General features: G+C 38.6%; 1 protein-coding gene across 2 annotated transcripts in view; it reads right to left on the reverse strand.

Moving 5' to 3' along the window:
• Positions 1-339: 339 nt before the first annotated feature.
• The window catches only part of CRB1 (crumbs cell polarity complex component 1), a 211,720-nt gene continuing 192,904 nt past the window's right edge, over positions 340-19,155 (reverse strand). For both annotated transcript variants that reach the window (XM_063647634.1, XM_054452101.1), the window contains one exon: positions 340-1,131. In XM_063647634.1, the coding sequence (XP_063503704.1) occupies positions 916-1,131 (216 nt within the window). In that variant the 3' untranslated portion in view covers positions 340-915. The remainder of the gene's footprint in view (positions 1,132-19,155) is intronic.

Here is a 19,155-nt window from a genome sequence, read left to right on the forward strand (position 1 = left end):
AAACACATACTCCTTAAAGTGCACACATTTAACTTTGGAGTTCTTACCTTTAAACAATGTCACTGTTTGGCACTGATTTACCTAAAAGCAGTTGGAAGAGAAGAACTCGATTTTTCGAACTTGAGAATCTGAGTTTTCCTCCTGTTTTGATTTCTATCTAGGAAGTGTTTTGCCTTAACCAACCCTTTACAAAGAGTAATAATTTGAAAATGTAACCAACTTCAGATGATTTAGGTAAAAGATCTAATTCATAAGCAGGTTCTTCAAATGTTCCTAGAGGTTACTTTTGTCACACGTAATGTCACGAAAATGCAAAAAGTACTCAGAAAGGAGAACAACTGCATTTCAATTTTTATTTGTTGCCATTGGGTCACTTTTTTGAACCATAAGTCATTCCCAGAGCTTTCTCTGAATCCGTGAATGAAGGACAAAAGTATACATCCCATCGCTGCTATCCAACAATAACTTTGACCACACGATAGGAGAAGTGAGAAATGTAGCCAGTTTTTTCCTGTAGTGTTTGTGTAAACATATGGCAGTTTACACAGAAACTACAGAAAGTACAGAAACCTAAAATGAAAACTAAAATTTGTTCCCAGGTTGAAAAGAGGAAAGAGTTTCAGTGATAGCCACTAAAGCCACAGAAGACTTTATTCTCTGGAAGATGTTTTTGCTAATTATAAGGCTGAAATTACCGGCATAGACTTTTTCTGCGACTGGCTGATATAACGTAATAAAATAACGGTGTCGAGTGGAACCACTGTGAAGGTTTTTAAGGTGGTCAAAGGAATCATTCCTGTAGTTCCAGTGTAATCCCAGTTGCAGATTAACATCGTCAGGTATGTCAGAGATACCCGAAGTACAGTCGTCACATTCACAGTGTGTGGATCCCCATCTCGAAGGGACACAATGCTCCTAAATCAGTCTCTCCATTGCAGGGGGCGGCATCAAGTTCCACATTTCCACTCGGGAGCCCTCCTTCTCCTGACGGCTGGGGCTGTAGGTTCCCTGAGTTGCCCTTTTGTTGAAGGTGACAACAGAAGCAACAATGGCCAGCAAGAGGATCAGTAACAAGGCGAGGGTCACTGAGCCAATAGCGGTGAAAATGTCGGAGATCAAGTCATCTGCCAACTGGAAAGATTGAAATCATTGGGATGCGAATTCTACAGCAAAGGCAAATAAATATTCAGGACAATGGAACTACCCAGGAATGAAGACCAACCAGAGCAAGCTGGTACCACTCAGTACTGTAAAAAGACCAAGGTATTAAAAGAAAGTCAGATTTTCTTATTCTGAAATCATTTGCAAATGATCATATATCTAGCATCTAAAGTCTACAGTCAGAAAATATGGCATGAAATAGCTACCATATTTGCTCAGTCTCTTAATCTCAGTGACTGAGATCATTCATGTAGCAACAAAGGCAAAAGATGAGCCCACACTTATATTTGTGAAATGATTCTAGATCTATAGCCACGTATTATTCATGATATCTTTCCTCCCTTGCCAAAAGTTTTAATTTGGGACTGAAGAAATGGTTATTTTACAGTTTTGTTTTGTTGTTTTGGGAAAGGAAATAAATTAAATTAGTTGGGTCTTGTGGGAAAAATTCTTGAGACAGGAGGGACTGTGATACGCTGGTCTCACAGGGGGGTTCCATAGGAATCACCTTGATCCAGATTCGACATGGCAATTGAATGGTTGTAAAGGCACATGTGCTTAACGCTGAATCCAAGCATCTAGCAGCAGACAACGGCAGGTAGAGCCCTGTCAAAGGGAGCTGGATCCTGGGCTCTCAAAGTTGTTATTTTTACACAGTGGTTTGATTAATGTTAATTCTGATGTGTTTGCAAAACACTTTTTAGCAAACCTGAACTCTTATCAGTTTAACAATGGCTAACATGAAACTGTGACTGAGTTGCATAGAAATATTAAAGACAGAAAGGAGTTACTGTTTGAATTTTTAAACGGATTTTTTCAAAGACATATTTCTGTCAGAGTAAATCAGTAGTAAACTCTTTTACCTTCTTATTTAGCTTTCTCTAGGACTCATCCCCACGTTACCAAACCAATCTATTACAAATTAAATCTGTGTTTAACATCCTAGAGAGCTTAAATATCTTTTCTATCCTTAGTCTCTTTTTATTGTTCCCTGTGTCTTGGTTTAAATTATTTTACAGTTAATATAATATTCTAACATCTTCATAGTATTGTCTGGGATCTACTCACAATAATCCTTGCTCAAATGTGGTTCATTAGTTTGTGCATTCAATCAGCAATACTTGTTGACCATTTACTATGAGCATTTGCTGAGCTAGGAAATTAAAATACAAAGACAAATAAAAGTTTGGAATCTGGAGCTCAAATTCTGGAGATAGGAGAAGAGGAAGACACACACACACACACACACACACACACACACAAATAATCATAATACATTACAGATAGGTGTTATGACCGTGTGATGAATTAATTGTGTTGAGGAGTAGGTGGAGCAAGATTGGAATGAGACATGATTGTCCTTTGAAGGATTAGTGGATGCTCAAGTACTTCAAGGAGGAAATTCCACTTTAATGAGACAATCTCGGTGGCTCACGCCTGTAATCCCAGCACTTTGGGAAGCTGAGGTGGGCAAATCACCTGAGGTCAGGAGTTCGAGACCAGCCTGGCCAACATGGTGAAACGCTTTCTCCACTAAAAACACAAAAATTAGCAGTGCATGGTGGTGGGCGCCCGTAATCCCAACTACTTGGGAGGCTGAGGCAGAAGAATCGCTTGAACTCGAGAGGCAGAGGTTGACGTAAGCTGAGATCACGCTACCGCACTCCACCCTGGGCGATAGAGCAAAACTCTGTCTCAAAACAAAAACAAAAACAAAACATAAAACGCAAGAAGACATAAAAGTCCTTAGAATTTAGGGAAACAGTAAGAAACCCAGTGTGACCGAAGACATTGACCATGAATGTGTATGTTTGAATTGGGAAAGGGTGAAAAGAGTTGGTGAGAGAAAATACTATAAAGTAGAAGAGTCTTGTTAAGAAATGTGAATGCCACACTAAACTCAGACTTTGTCCTGTAGTCAGTGAGGAGCCACTGAAGATATTTAAGCAAAAGCATAACATGATAAGCTCTGGTAACAGGGTGGAGGATGGGAGATAGGTAGGTGGGGAAGAAATTGGAGGCAGAAAAGTTAGTTTATCTTGTTAGTCATGGTAGGAGATTACCTAGGTCTAAATTTAGCAAAGGAGTGAGAATTGAAGGGAAAGAATGGTTGAGAGAGATTTCTGAGGTAAATTCAGCATCACCCCATGTCAGATTGTGTGGGGCAGTGGGGAAGAGAGGAAGGATGAAGATGGCTGGTGACACCACATTAGATGAGCAGGTGGATTGGGATGTCAGTCATTGAAATTGGGTTCACACGAGGAAAAACTGGGTTCACATGAGGTTTGTGTAGGAAGAATATGAGGTCAGGTTGGGAAAAGCTGGTCTTAGGTGCCTTGGAGACATTCAAGAATATAGTACTATTAGATCATTAGAAATACGTTTACTACTCCATCTCCCCTTCACATTACTGTGAAAAATTCTGGGTTATGACAACTTTTCATCCTCCGATGATTGGAGCTTTTGAAGTAAAGCATATAGAATTTCATAGAGTTCAGTAGTTTTTTTAGAAAAAATAGTTTATGTCAACTAGAGGGCAAGCTCTCCATCCATACTGTGTGGCATGCTTTTGTAAATAATTATATGTTTTATCAACAAAGATAACTCTGGCCTGGGAAAGAGGAACAGAACCGTAGAGTTGGGCTTGAAAGGTCAAAAGGCTGGGATACAGAAGGGCAGATGAAATCTGACCAGAAAAACACCTTAGTACTATCCAATGATCTTTAGAAAATGCACACTCTTGTTCTTAGATGTTGATTTCATCTTAATCTGTCTGGTAAATCATGCCATCTGTTGGAGTAAATGGCGGTTCTCCTGGATGAGAGAGTTGGGAGTGTCCACACCCATGCACACAAGAGAAAAATCATTTGGTTTGTCTCTGTTTTCTAAACTTTTCCAGGCCCTTCTCTTCTCATTCAGCCTGAGATTGATTACATTGGGTAAACTGAGGCTGCCTAGATCCTCTCATCTGCTATGCTGCAACAGGAGAGGATGAAGGACTCATGGGGGTGGGTCCTGAGTCCTTGTTAGTACCCCAATTCAGGTTGAACCAGAGGGCTGACCTGTTTCACATATTTTGGGACTCCTAAGGAACCAAGTCCTTCATCTACAGTTGCTTTGCTGTTCTTAAAAATGTGATAAAAATAAAAGAGCAAATTCAAGGCCTGGAATCCAGCCCCACCTCTGCCAGTCCTGGCTGTGTAATGAAGTGGTTAAGAGGTCAGTCTTCAGAGGCAGAGACCTGGGTTTGATTCGTGGCTCTGCCAATTACTTGTGCAAACACAGCAAGTTATTTCACCTCTTAGGAACTCATTTTCATCACTTATAAAATGGAATATTAACATCTACTTCAAAGGATGGGACCAAATAAAACACAAAGAATGTAAAATACAAAAAGCACAGCCTATACGAAGTTCTCAAATACACAAACATATTAGTAGTCATTAGTATACCATTTATCATTATCCCTAATTCTATTTGCTTTCAAAAGATAAACTAGAATTCCCTCAGGACGTTGCAGTATGACCAAGGGAGCCAACCTACAAACCTAATATTGCAATTCCCAGCCTCATATAAAGTTTTTGATGAAAGAGTTCCCCCAACTGTATCAAATAGGGCATGTCATTAAGCTTTAGAGTGAACTGAATGAGTAAGGTTTTGAAATCGCCTCTTCAGGGCCCTTTGCTTTTAAATTCCCATGGTTGAAAGGCTTTTTTTTTGCTCCACTATTCTTCAACTGTGCTTAAAATATACGGCACTAGGATGGATCTTTTGATAATTGAAACTGCTGGGACACATGAACTGATGATGGAGGCCTCCAGGTGCAGGATGAGATTTAAGGCCAGCCCTATTTGGATTGGTTGTGCTTTAACACTGCGCTTTTGAATAACCTTTTCCTGAAAAGACATACCCCAAATTAATTATAAATATCATGTAGAATTGTTTTTTTTTCTGAAAAATGACATGCTGCTATCTGTAGTCAGTTATCATATTAACATCTTTTAAAAAATGTATATTGTATGTATGATTAATTTAAACTGTGATTACTTTGAACTCCATATCTGCAGAATAAAATAAACAGATGTTTCATTTGTTCTCCTCAAAGAGAATTTATTCTGAAACACTAACTGGGTTCTGGCCTATATAGGACCCAAGCAAGGTTATGCCATGGTATTCTATGGTGAGACTGTCAAAACCTATTTTGAAACTTCCATCCTGATTACTGTATGCTGGAATGTGCTAGCACCATACGTTAACGTGTGTTTTCCTCTCAATCCCAGAAAAGAAATTTCATCCTGTTTCTTCTGAAGGGGAACTGGAAACAGCATGCACTTGCTAAGCAGACAGAAAGGGATTTGAATCCGGTTTCGATACTTGTTTAGTATACTTAGCCTATATATACTGTTTTCCCACTTCTCTCAGAAATGTCATAAGAATGAAAGAGCAAATTCAAGGCCTGGGATGCAGCCCTACCTCTGCCACTCCTGGCTGTGTAATGAAGTGGTTAAGAGCTCTGCTCATATACCATTTTCCCACAGTATGTGTAGGATAAGTACAATAAATGGGGACAACAATTCCCACACCTTAGAATTGTTCTGAGAATTACAGCATTCAGTGGATAAAGAGCTTCTCATAGGACATACGCACAGGAGGAGAACTTTGATCCATGTGATTACTCTTGTTTATTACCCCGAGTGACCTTCCCCTGATTGATTTTCTTGATCCTGTTTGGATTTCAGAACTCCTACCATCCACTCAGGGCCGAACTTGTGAACAAGGAGGCGCTTCAGGTTATCACTCTCACTGTGCTGATGTGGCGCTGGTGGAAGGGTGTGCAATCTGAGCCTATCAGAATCAACTGTTACGAATTGCTTGAGAGTTCACCTAATTTGGAAAACACAAAATGAGCTGCAAATAAGAGAAATGAGACAAATTCTGTTGTCAGCATCAGGACCTATCTTTCATGATATTTAGGGCCGATGACAGCATTTGAAATAACGTGAAAACAATAAACATACCAGAAGGAGCCCTGAAAAATATGAAACATTGCAGGATTTTTTGGAAAATGTAACCTCACATTTCCAAGTGAACAGAGGTGCAAACATGAAAGCTGTGACTTAAAGTGAGGGAATTCAAGAGCTAATGCTGCAACCATCAGCCCCTTGAGGTCCTTTCTCTCATGCCTGCTTTTTATAAAACCAAGAGAAGTATGTTTGTGGTTAAAAATAGAGGCAATATTTGGGGTTAAAAACTGGCTCCTGGAAAACACCACAGTGGAATGAATTACTTCAAGTCTTTCCTGGAATTCAGTTGTATGTATATCAGTTACATAGAAATATGTGGAGACAGTTTAAGATGGAAAGTTAAAATGTTTGAATGTGCCAGTTGATTGCAGGTTACATTCCAGCTTCAATATGTGCGTTTCTGAAACTAGCTGTGTCTGTGTGTGTATTTAGTGTTACATCAAATAACCAAGTAAGACCATTATGTGCAATTAAGAGAATTAGTGATTCATGGAAAAATTATTTTAAACACACTGTGTATTTAACCTTCCAGTTGGAATATTTATCTTCCATCTACATATATAAAGTAAAATAAAGGCATCTCTCGAATGCTCATCCTCTAAATTTTTTAAAAAAGGAATACAAATTCGGAGAGCAGTTCTTGTGAATTGCTATTCTGACAAGTAGATCATCAATTTGGTGGATGGTAAAAACCTCCCACACAGACCTCAGTCCTTGAACTATATCTTATCAGTGAATTGTTAGAAAGGGCCGTTTCCATAGTAATATTGAATATGTGCCAAAACTCTGTTTTTAAAATTAATATTGCTATAGCAGCCAATTTTCAACCATAAATATACTGTCCATTTTACAGTCATAAGGGGAAAATAAGGTATTAAAAAGCCAAAAGAGAGGACTCGGGAAGTGTCCTGGGATAAGTAGGAGGCTATCCAGCCAGATGCTCCTTTCACCAAATAAAAGGCTTAGGAATGTGAAGAAAGGACAGCGATCAGAGAGCCACCAGGCACCTTTCCCTCTGAGCAGCAGGCCGACAGCAGGGAACAGGGGAGGGAGGGATCTGCACTTCATGCTGAGTATCATTTTCTCCTTGGCACTGCCCCATCTCTTCATCTGGCTGCTCTGTTTCTCCCAGAAAACAGATAAGCTCCCACTGGGTTTGCTGAGAACGGAACAATGGTGAGCTACGGCCCCCTCCAAGGGCTGTAAGACTGCAGTTAGCAGGGTTTGAAGTCCCTTGCTGGAAAAAGAAGGAATCCAATATAAAGGCTTTCTCATTAATTCTCACCATGTGATTACAATTTCTTATAACTATGCTGATTGGGAGTCATCAGAATAGCTGGGGGAGGAAAAACTGAGATGAGATGGGACCGTCCAGGGAACCGCAGCCTGGAAGATGCTTCCTGGGAACCTTCTGATATGATTTCTGTACCAGAAGGAATGGTATAGCTATGATAGGAAGGAAGAGACTAGAACAGCTACTGTGGAAATTTCCTGTGGACACATTGGAGATAAATGAGGAAAGAAAATTGATCTAACATAAGGATATATATTTGGAATTCTAGTTCCAGGTTAAACAATCAGCCTCAACATTAACTCAAGCATGACATATTTCCTCTTGTAGACCTTTAGGGAAAGGGCCCAGTGACACTGAGATTTGACATGTGCTGTGACATTGGTCATCAATAGACAAGTTTATTTCTGCATTCAACAAATTGTGTAATCACAATGCTAGCTAGAAGTAGAGTGGTGAGCCAAACAGTCCCTGGCAGGAGCCAGTATAGGCATTAGATCTGTAAAAATAAGTATCAAGCAAAAGCCCTGATAATTCACAACCTCTCTCCTACTTAGGATACCAGATTTTAGGCAGAAGCATAGATGCAGCTAGAAGTTTGAGGACATTGCTTTCATATTTTTCTCTCCATAAGCAGGTGGTATAAGTGATAGCATTGTTTTCTTTGGAGCACATGGCCTTGTGAATAAAAATTATCGCCTCGTCTCATACAAGAACCAAATCCCAGCAGCTCAAACTGAGTTATATTTCATTAAGCTTTGTAAATTTATTGTTGAAAGATAATGGCTAGCCATTTCTTCTGACCCTGTGTCAGTGGTTTGCCAGATGTTTTTAACACAGAAAATGCTTTAATTCTCTTAATAACTCAACTAGGTAGATGTTACTATTTGCTGTCATCCTCTTGGGGAGACCTTCCCTGACCATCCTTTTTGATTGCAATCAGCTTTCGTTCTCTCAAGCACGCAGTACCATGTGAAGTCTATAGAGTTTATGTGTGTATCCTGCTGTAATGGAAGCTCCATTCAGGTGCAGATATTTGCCTTCCTTGTTCCCAATTGTTTCCCTGGCAATTGTGTCTGTTCCACAAAGACATTGCAGACTGCCACTTGGCAGAAGAGAATTAAAAGTTAGAGCTTGTCTAGCAGCATGCAATGAGCTATTGACTTTATCAACACAGAGCTTCTTCCTCTTGGGATTTTTACCTAATAAAAATCTCAGCATGTGTCCAGCAGAGGAACGGAAGCAGCAAGGGGAGGTGCCATCTCTGAGGTGCTGCTGGCAGGAATTGGAGTGGCAGATAAGGGATAATATGACCAAGGAGCCAACCAGACATGAGCATTATTCCTTTTTGTGAAATCAACAAACAATGTGTTTGTTTTTACCTTTTCCTGCCCCTCGTATCTAGAATGGAAATGTTATCAAGTGACACAATCAGGAGCTGCTAGTGAGGATTAAAAACAAAAATAAAGGTAAAAAATAAGCAGCAGCCAGCTATCATTTACTACATGTGAATTATTCTTTTTATTTCCATTAGGTGAACTACTGGACATTAGCTTGGCCTATTTTGGTCTCAGAAAAGCTGTGTGGACATTCATGCTTCTCTCCCTTTTTTTTCTTTTCTTCTCTTTATTTCGTTTTAGAAAACAGTGGTTGCTAACCAAAGATTCAGAGCGTGTAACTCATTCAGCGCTATGAGCTGCAAACACTTGTAGTTTTCAAAGCACATCATTTTCATCTCTTCATTACTCTATGCCCAGACCTATTTGTAACCAGTTCCCCTACTATCCTGTTCTAATTTCTCTCTTCTGCATTCCCACACTCACAATCCTGGCCCAACTGTCTTCTCCCTAGGTAATTCATCTATTCTCTACACACTTTTATTTCCTCCAGAATCTACATCCTCCATCCAGCCCCATAGAAAAAAATGACCGTACTTACTTTACTAGGAAGCCCTGGGAACGAACTACATCAAACCTACCCATATCAAATATAAATTGCTAATTTCAATTTTATTTCTTTATTTATTTTGAGACAGGGTCTCACTCTGTCACCCAGGCTGGAATGCAGTGGCGTGATCTTGGCTCATTGTAGTCTTGACCTCCCGGGCTCAAGCAATCCACCCACCTTGGCTTCCCAAAGTGCTGGGATTACAGGCGTGCGCCACTCCACCCAACAATTTTTAAGTTGAGGCTCTTTATTTATGAGTCCCATTTCCTCATGAGGGTCATCATCAGTTGCAGCCTAGCTAGTGCCAGGGGTTCCAGCAGAGCAACTCTCTTTACCTGCCACTTTTCAAACAGGAATCACCTGCTCCTGCCAAACCACTTCTCCATTCTGAAACATGCCATTTATTCAATCATGCTTCTCCTCTTTTTAAAAGATAATTCAAACTTTCTCTGTACTTTGCAAAGCCTCTCCAGGGAAGCCCATGTGACTCCACTCACCTGTAACTCTTACACAGCAATGTCCAGGGTCAGCACATTTTTGAGAAGAGCTGTAGCTAGGCCTGCCTGGCATAGCATATGCACATGAATGTGTAGCTGTTGTTTAATGTGAGTTAAGCCAAATCCATCCCTCCCTTCAGGACTGTAATGCATGACTATTTGTTACTCTGGAACTTCTCAATAATATAAAATGCAGTGCTTTGCCCAAGTGGCTGATCAATTATTATTGACTCACAGACTTGTAACACTGATTGCCCTGTTTAACACATTATTAAGTTCTTCTCAGTCATAAGAAGAGTTCTACAGAGCCCAGAAAATTTGTTGGTGGTGAAATTCATTCATTCATTTATTCATGCTTTCATTCACTTACTCAACAAATTATTACCGAATGCCTTCAAAGTTTCAGACAGCATATTAGATCCTGGAGATATGGAAGCAAAAGGCATAACCATTATCTTTAAAATAATTCACTATTTAGTGATAGTGCCTGGGGGTGGGGCAGCTATATAAACAATTACAGTTTCATATGGGTAGTGTTAGTTTAGAGGTGAATATGAAGGAAAAACAAGGAGAAAGGAAGGTGCCTCATGGGATCTCTAAGTTTCTCAAAGGAAGTTGCTGGGAGAATGGTAAAGAAGTATGTTTTAGGCTGAAGGAATCATCATGATCCAATTGCTTTAAGGAGAACAAAAAGCATGCCTGTGGTTCTGGGACATTTCCTGCATGCCTGGGAAACTTTACAGAAGGATAACTCCTTATGCAGAGCCACAAATAGAGAAGAAATAGAATAGGAAGTGGCAGACAGCTCATGTGCCAGGAAGGTGTTTACCAAAACTGAGCATGTAACCCATCTAGATACCATGTCAAGAAACCTGATTTCCTGTCTCTCAGGAGGGCCAGAATGGAGGGAGCGATTTCATGTGTACTCGCTGCTGGTCCTTTCCTAGGCTGATGACTTATACCACTTATTTTAAACATAGTAGCTTCATTATTTGAGTTCCCTTTTTATGTATCTGCTGGGTCCTCTACTAACCTGCATTTGTAGTGCAGAAAAAGATTGTAGTTTCTTCATATCCATTTCTGCCATACTAAATAATTTTAGAAGACAAGAGATAAATATGCCAATTGATTTTATACAGAATTCCAAAAGCAAGAGAATATTCAGTGGCAAAAGAATTAAAAGGGCAGGGGACAGTTTGAGATAAAAAAGATACTAAAAAGACATGCCAACTGATGACTAAATGCAATTGATTGTATCCTGGATTTAAAAAATCTATAAGGGACATGATTGGGACAATTAGAAAGTCTGAATATGGATAGTATATAAGATGTTAAATTTCTTGAATGTGATACCAGCATTGTGGTTATAGAAGGAAGCCCTCTTAAGAGATACTAAAATACTTAATGGTAAAGTGTCATGACATCTGCAATCTACTTTCTAATCACTGAGCAAAAAAAAAAAAAAAAAAAAAAAATACATGTATATGGACAGAGATAAAGCAAAGGTATCAAAATGTTAAAAAGTTGGTAATCTGGGTTAAAGAGTTACATGCATTACATGAAAAAAAGTTGTAACTTTTTTTCAATTCTCTTTAGGTTTGCATTTTTTTCCAAGCAAAATGTTGGAAAAGTAATAATTTAACAAACAATTTTTATAAGGAAAATAGTTCCTCCAACCCCCATATTTGCAGATCTTGCTTCTTCCATTACCCCTTCTTTGGCTATTCCAGGCCTTGCTTATTTCTCTCTGCTCTACGCTTTTATTGCACAATAAATCTTGCTCTCATTGATGGTCTTATCTCCTCTACCAGACACTAAGATATGGATCACATGTTAGTTCCCTCACGTATTTGGCCCTGACCCTGCCTGCCTGTGCCTTGCATGGTGTTGGACACACACTGGGTGTTCATGGACTTTCTTATGATCAACTGGTGTCACCACTCTTAACCTGTAAGCCATACCTTGGCTCTCTTTTCATTCAGATTTCTTTCTTCTTTCCAGCTTTCTTCAGCTAGTTAAAAGCTGCTATTAATTCATTCTCACATTACGCAGAAAAAATAATGCAGGATCCCTGACATCCCTACGGCTTATCACATATCCCTTCAGCAGAGGTAATCTAGTCTGTGTCATCATATTTATTGCCCCCAAATCAAAACCAGTTGCCAAAGTAATGAAGGTCTATTGGTTTGTGTTGACTTAATCCATGTCAGAGGAGCTTTAGGAGCATATAAGGATAATTTGACCAGCAAAAGGAAAGCCATAAAAATGATCAAAAAGCCAATAGATATGCTGAGAACACCAAGCTTATTTTACTGAGGATTTATGGCCAATTTATCAGAAAATTATTTGGTCCAAGCCTACATTCGAATAAGTCTCTCAGTAATTCAGCAAAGATTCCAACCTCTGAAAAAAAATAGCCTCCTATAATGAGATACCCTAGTAACCCCTAACTTGCAGCACATGTACTTTAATTTTCAACAGTTGTGAGACTGCAGTAAATCCAGCTTTTGAATCACAAGTCCCATTTATGCCTCAGACCTGCATTAAATTACCAGAGCCTGAACTGCCTCAGAGCAGAGCCAACGCATCGTCCCTTCAACCTGCATAAGTGTTGATTAATCAAATAGGTCTTAAATGTCGGACATACCCCAGATGGTAGCAGTGCCAACTCCTGCTGTGTCTCAGCAGAAGTGGATGCCAAATCACCAGGCTCTGCCACACTATGTCAGCTTTGCCCCAGGCCCAACTTTGGAGGTTGTGTTTTATTGACCAGACTCAAATTGGCTTCCCCTCGTGTAGGTGATAAAGTGTGGCGTCAAGTCACCCATGTAAAATATATTATTTTAACTTTGACAGCTTGTCATTGAAGTCCTTGTTTATATAATCTATTGTGCCATTTACTCTATTCTTATTTTAAAAAGCAAACATAGAAATAAAAACCTTTCTTTTAGTGTTTCATTGATGAATGTCTATACCTTGCACCTTCTCTTAAATAATCTCAAAAGTAGCCATTTCTATTGTCACTGTCAGTTTACATCAAATTATCAGACTTTCAGTTTCGAACTCTGCCTAGTGGAAGATGAAAGACACATATCATGCTTTAATGGGAAGCCTTTCACTGCACAGCCTTTTCTCTTCAAAATAGTTTGAGACTTGGTATGTCTAAACAGAGATGGATCCTGTGAAGCTGAGAGGCTGGTCAGATCCCAAGTGAACATTTCTAAAATCTATGAACTCAAAGCAACTTAAAACACCAAGCAACCTGACAACCAGCAAAGATAGAAACCTTCATATTATGAGGATTTATTGAAATAGTATTTAGTTTTAGAACTAAAGGTTTCTTTCAGAAGTCAGGCTTTCATAAGCCATTTGGTAAAAGTCTATAGGTTTTAAAGTTAGCAAGATTAAAAAAAAAACAAAAAACAAATCCAAAACCTTATGTATGACTTTACTAACAGTTCACCTAAATACGCAAAAGCACAACAGAAGCAAAGGCTAGGTTTTCATTTGTATTGAGGAATCTAAAGCATTTATTCTTAGAGGGGACAAAAATAAAGTCTAACAGCATTTTCCTATTAGTTTAAAAATACTGCTGAACTAAAATTGCTCCATCTCTATGTATAAATGTAGCACAGAATTTAATAATCTACTATAAAATTAGATCATACAATAAAGCTAAAGAGGTTATTTTATGCTTTGGGATCTCTAAGTCTGTGTTATATACAGTACATAGGGTAATTATGATATTCACAATGACCACATCGTTTTTTGAAATAATAGTTTGAGACCCTTGCCCAAGGAAAGGTGGGAAGTAGAAGTGACAAGAACTCTGTTCCTTTGCTACAAAAGGCTCAAAAGACAAATGGCATGACAAGTTCTCTTCTCCTTTAGCCACTGGTTAATTTTTGGAGACTTTTAATAAAATGAAGATCAGGTTCTCTGTTTTCTAAGCAGCTTGGAGATCTATTTAAGAAAAAAACTGAGATAACCTGGCTAATGTGCTTGATTATATTTTATTTCTATAATTTGCTATTCAAACTCTCAAAATATAGTTTTTTTTCTGGATAATTCTTGTCTCATACTTGGTATCATACTGACATGAATCATTTACATTATTTCTGAATTTTGAAGTAATTCCTTAGAGAAAATATTCCTCTTAGTGACTTAAATAATCTGAAACAGGGAAATTTTATTTTATTTTTTTTAACTCCCAAGGAGACATAGAATTGAATGTTCAAACAATAAACTAAGCCTCTTCAATTTTGTGGAGCAGCACAACTCTCTCTACTTTTTCCCATACCCCAAACAACACTCCCACTGCCCCTTTTAAAAAAAATATCTCCCTTGGGTCTATAACTTTTCTATTCAATCACCATTTAGATTGCTTGTCCTCAGGGATATGGCTGAGTTAGGAGCCTCAGGAAGAAAACTATGATTAGTCACTAGGCCTGAAAAATCCTCCCCAATCCTGTTTCCAAGGATTGATGCCAATTCTCCAAACGTGCTCAGTGCTCATGTTCTTTTCAGGGTCATCCTGCTTGTACAGCACAGATTAAACACACAGCCTCAGTATTTTCAGTGTTGTGAGGAGACGCATTTACATTCCACTGACGGCGTTGGGTGTAAAAGGAAGCCATCTGCTGTGATTTAGCAACACGAGGAGGAGCTACAACTTTGACAAGCGAGAGAGTTGCAACATAGCTCAACTCAGTCCAGGTCCTCTTTGTGGGGTGGACCTGAGCAGAAATCACTCAATATTAAAAGGCATTTTTATTAAGTAGTTCTTAGACGTTGGTCTTCTATTAAATGTTTCATTGTTCTCTTTTATTAAAATTCGTTTGCTGCTATTTGTTAGGGTTATTTTACTAGTTTCAGGAACCCAGAGTAAATAGATTAATTCTACGACAAAGATGACAACTAGATCTTTGATTCTGTGAGCATTCTATCCAGGTAGTTAATCTTTCCTGTATCTGGTTCATTTTCTACACTGGGATTACCTGTAAAATACATTAGAACTAAAAGGTGGAACATAGGGATATGGAAAAAGTAACTACAAGCTGAGGATTTAATATTTTCTGGCATTTTACATGTCATCTCTTAATTTTCACCACAATCTAATGACATAGAGATTATTGCATGTATTTAAAAGATGATTTAAGCAATTTGTCCCAAGTCACACAGCTAGTAAGCAGCTTAGAATCCAAATTATCAGGGCTTGTTTAATTACGCACAGCTGCATCCTTAGATAGAGCGGTATATAAATGACACCCCAAATCTACCCCATAATTTCAACTGTGTTACCCTTAGTTGGCATATTTGCAGACTGAAAGAAGAGTAAAAATGGTTATTTTATATTTCAGGTCTCTTACTATGCACAGTGCTTATGTAACCAATCATGCTTCTCTGATTACTGATGTTTGTTTAGTTTTTTTTTTTTTTTTTTTTTGGACTTTGCATGTAAGAATAACTTCAATAAAGTAGGCTGATGGGTGGAAAGGTTTTGTTTTGAGTTCTAGGAAGGTGCCTAGCACACAGCAGGTGTCGGGAGGTAAACTGTCTTTACAATGTCTGCATAGACCTAGAAAAATTCAGCAGGAGAACAAAGGAAAAACTCCATAATGCACAACTTTCAGTCCTATGCTTTTAACATCCCAGTATGTCTATCAAGAAGTAAAACAACTAAACAATGAAGAAAATCTCCCAGGGTTGTGGCTCATATAAAACAGCCATGTGCTCCCCTCCAGTTTTAACACAGTATCATCAGGCGATGACTAAGAAGGTAGCTGTTTCAGTGCTTCACAGTGTCAGGAAACAAGGTATCAAGCCAACAACTTCCTTGTTATGTGCAGCACTTAGATTGCAGCCATGTTTTGCTTCCAACTGTAAATATTATTGATGAAGAAAAAAAAAGATCTGCATTGGCTATAGCCTGCCTGAGCTCAGCGTATTACATGACACTCTGGCGTTATTTGCTGAGATGTAGATAATTGTACTTCTAGTTAACAAGTTTCCATGTATTTTCACTCCATCAGCAGGTTTTTGAATCAATGCTTAGATTACGTTTGACTACATCAGCACAATTTGACTTTGATGGGAAGTTTGAAATTTATGTGTAATTAAAAATTATACATCAATTTCCTAATTTTCCAGAAAAGGCAGCTAATCCTTGTGGATGCCGTAGCATTTATACCTTGTCCCTCAAAACACACTGGCTCCTTTGCCTCTAACTCACTAAGGGAGTGCATAATGTTTTTAGGACCAAGGGGAGTATTTCAGGGCAAACTGAGGGAGTCCTTTCACATGTCACCCATTGCCAAGAGGATTTAATGTTTCCAGAAACATAGGGGAACTTCGGAGTTGTTTTTGTACTCCTTTTGAGACGCTAAGTTTCAAAACCATTTTAAAGGAGCTTATATTTCCTTATAGATTAATGTAAAAATGGCCTGAAAATAATTTAAATCATTTATTAAATCATACACACACATTCCACTATATGTAAGGTATATCATATAGTGCCTGAATTCAATAAAAGCCAATTGATGAGGATGGTAATACAGCCATTCATAAAACGCTCCTAAGTTTTTTCATTGCAATGGCACATTTCTGCCTATAAAAAGTCTAAGGCAAAAAGCTTATTCTACACTATCATGTACAAAGTCAAGAACGACAACATCACATGTGTATAAAATGTGGAAAAGTCAAACTACTTAATTTATAAGAACATATTTTTGCGTTTGTGTGGCATAAATTCTAACGGGCATGTCCTCCGCGATGAGTTCCTGCAATCCGTGGCATGCTACGCTTTTGTCTTAATGTACCATTTCAAGAGCCATACATTTCTATATTGAGAAGACTATTCAAACAACATGCCATCTTTTCCCCCTTTTCCTGTCAACCTCAGAGTTCATGACGTTTTGCAGGTGCTGAAATTTTTTTGAACTGAGCTGACAAATTAGATGGCATTGTAAAACAAATGCAGCACTCCTGGACATAAATGATGAGTAAGGTCCGATATATCCAGGTGCAACTTGGATTGTTTGCCAGGTAGAGGGGAAAACTCTACAGATTCATGTGTCGAGCCCAATCTGGACCTCACTTTTAACCAAGAGAATGTAATAGGAGCTTGTGAATTGCAATGTCTGATCAATGGAATGAGTAAATCAGTGGACAAATCTTTAAAAGGAAATTGACCAACGATGACGGTTCTTGTTATATGTCTCTCTAGCTTGCAGTGCCATGAGAGCTAACACACAGGATGCAGCCTACTTTTCTGTCACAGAATATTTAATTTGAAGAGGCAGCCACTCAAATGCTTTCCCTTTATGCACATGTGCATCACCTTCACGGCTCTCATAACCCACCCCAGGCTCTTTCCATCCCAGAGTGCCTCTTTACAAAGGTGTGCATTTTCTCCATCAGAGTAGTCCTCTGTCCTCCCTAGCCACGGCTGGGACAGACATGGCCTGTCCTCCCCAGTCATGGTGGGAATTCTGTGAAATACTCCTTTTCTGTTTCAAGGCAGAAGACTAATTATGCACAATTACACACGGAAGCTGATCCTCTTCAGCTCACCTCACAAGGTGAACGTGAAGCTCAATGTCATTACTTAGGGTTCTGTAAATAAATCTTTAAGTTGAGGGGCTTATATTGGTTTCTATAATTTGAGAGCATTTACATTGGTAATTAAGTGGCAATGCAGTTATACCAGCCAAACACACACAACCTTTAACTTCAAGAAGCTGCAAATAAGGATAATTTACATATTGCCAGCTGTGATTATCTTTAGTGTTCACAGGACTTAATGGTAAAAATAAATAGATTCGGGATCCTATTAGGGCCGTAGAGAAAATTTTACAATTTCTTTCCCATTTACATTCCTCATTTGCCCCTAGACCTGTTCTTTAAGAAATTCCAGAGTTCCCTGGACATAGTTGGTCCCACGATAAACTTGTGTTTTTGTAAACTATGTGTAACAGGATCTCTTTTAAAACACTTATTTTACAATTAAGAAACGTTAAGACTTCAAGAATTTTCTGGTAGGAGAGTCTGCTTAAAAACAGTCTCCAAATGTTGCACTTTACAAACTAGGAAACAGAAAACCAAAATTATACACTGGAGAAAAAAATGAGGATTTGAGGTTAAATGAACTGTGTGACCCCAAGTAAGTCACTTCACTTCTTTGGGCCTTCGTTTCAGCATCTGTAAAGTGGAAATAACAGTACTATGATGGTTAGAACTAAATGAGGCATTGCATGTTGAGTGCATGTGATCATTATGGCCTAATATCAGAGAAGGCACAATCCTTGGCTGAAAGAGGCACCGTAAGAATCCTGGTCATCTGATGCAAGCTTTCTTGTGCACTAGACTGTTAACCTCCCTTAGGTAGTTAAGGGTCTGCTTTTTTAATCTTCTGGCTTCCTTAGCTCTGAAAATAGATTGCACCAATCACAGAAATGTTCACACCAACCACTGCTCAGTATAAGGCACCTTTTATATTGATCTGCACAACTTAGAAATTTTCTGAAGTGAGTAAATATAGTTCCTTAATTTTATGTACATTAAGATGGTGAGTAATAACATCAGTCTGTTGCCCCAGAGACTCTTTTTTAGTGATGCTGATCCAGGGAATTTGCTCAATTTTTGGTGAAGGGAGACTTAATCTGATTATACCTGAACTTCCCCAGACCAGACCAAAACATGTCTTTGGTCCTTTGAGAGAAATAGGAGAGCATCATAGGTCTAAAAACCCTCAATTAAAATCCTCAATTAAGAACTCTAGAAAGATTTAAATGAAGTTAAAAAAAAAAAGAAGGGGGCTTAAAGCAAGACTTACTAACAAAGCTATGCCTAGAGAAAACTTCTAATTAGCAGAAATAAAAAATTGGACTGAAGATTTTGTATATTTAATAAGCTAGTTTCAAAAACCAAACTCCCAAAAAAATCTGCTCAGGAAAAACTTTCTGTGTGCATAACGTTACATATTTTAAAAAATTCTGGAAGAATAAACAGTTTGTATTGCTTTGAGTTCCAAAATGAAAGAATTCGTCTGAGAATATAATTCGGGAGTTTTTATCGATAAATCTATTATGAAGGAAAGATGCTACCATTTTGGTGTGAGATCCTGCCATGGTCTGAATGTTTATGTCCTTCCAGATTTCATTCACTGAAACCTAATCGCCAATGTCACCGTATTAGAAGATGGGGCCAATTAGGTCATGAGGGTAGAGCCTTCATG

Source organism: Pongo pygmaeus, chromosome 1 (genome assembly GCF_028885625.2).
Source record: "Pongo pygmaeus isolate AG05252 chromosome 1, NHGRI_mPonPyg2-v2.0_pri, whole genome shotgun sequence".
In the NCBI taxonomy this organism is placed as follows: domain Eukaryota; kingdom Metazoa; phylum Chordata; class Mammalia; order Primates; family Hominidae; genus Pongo; species Pongo pygmaeus.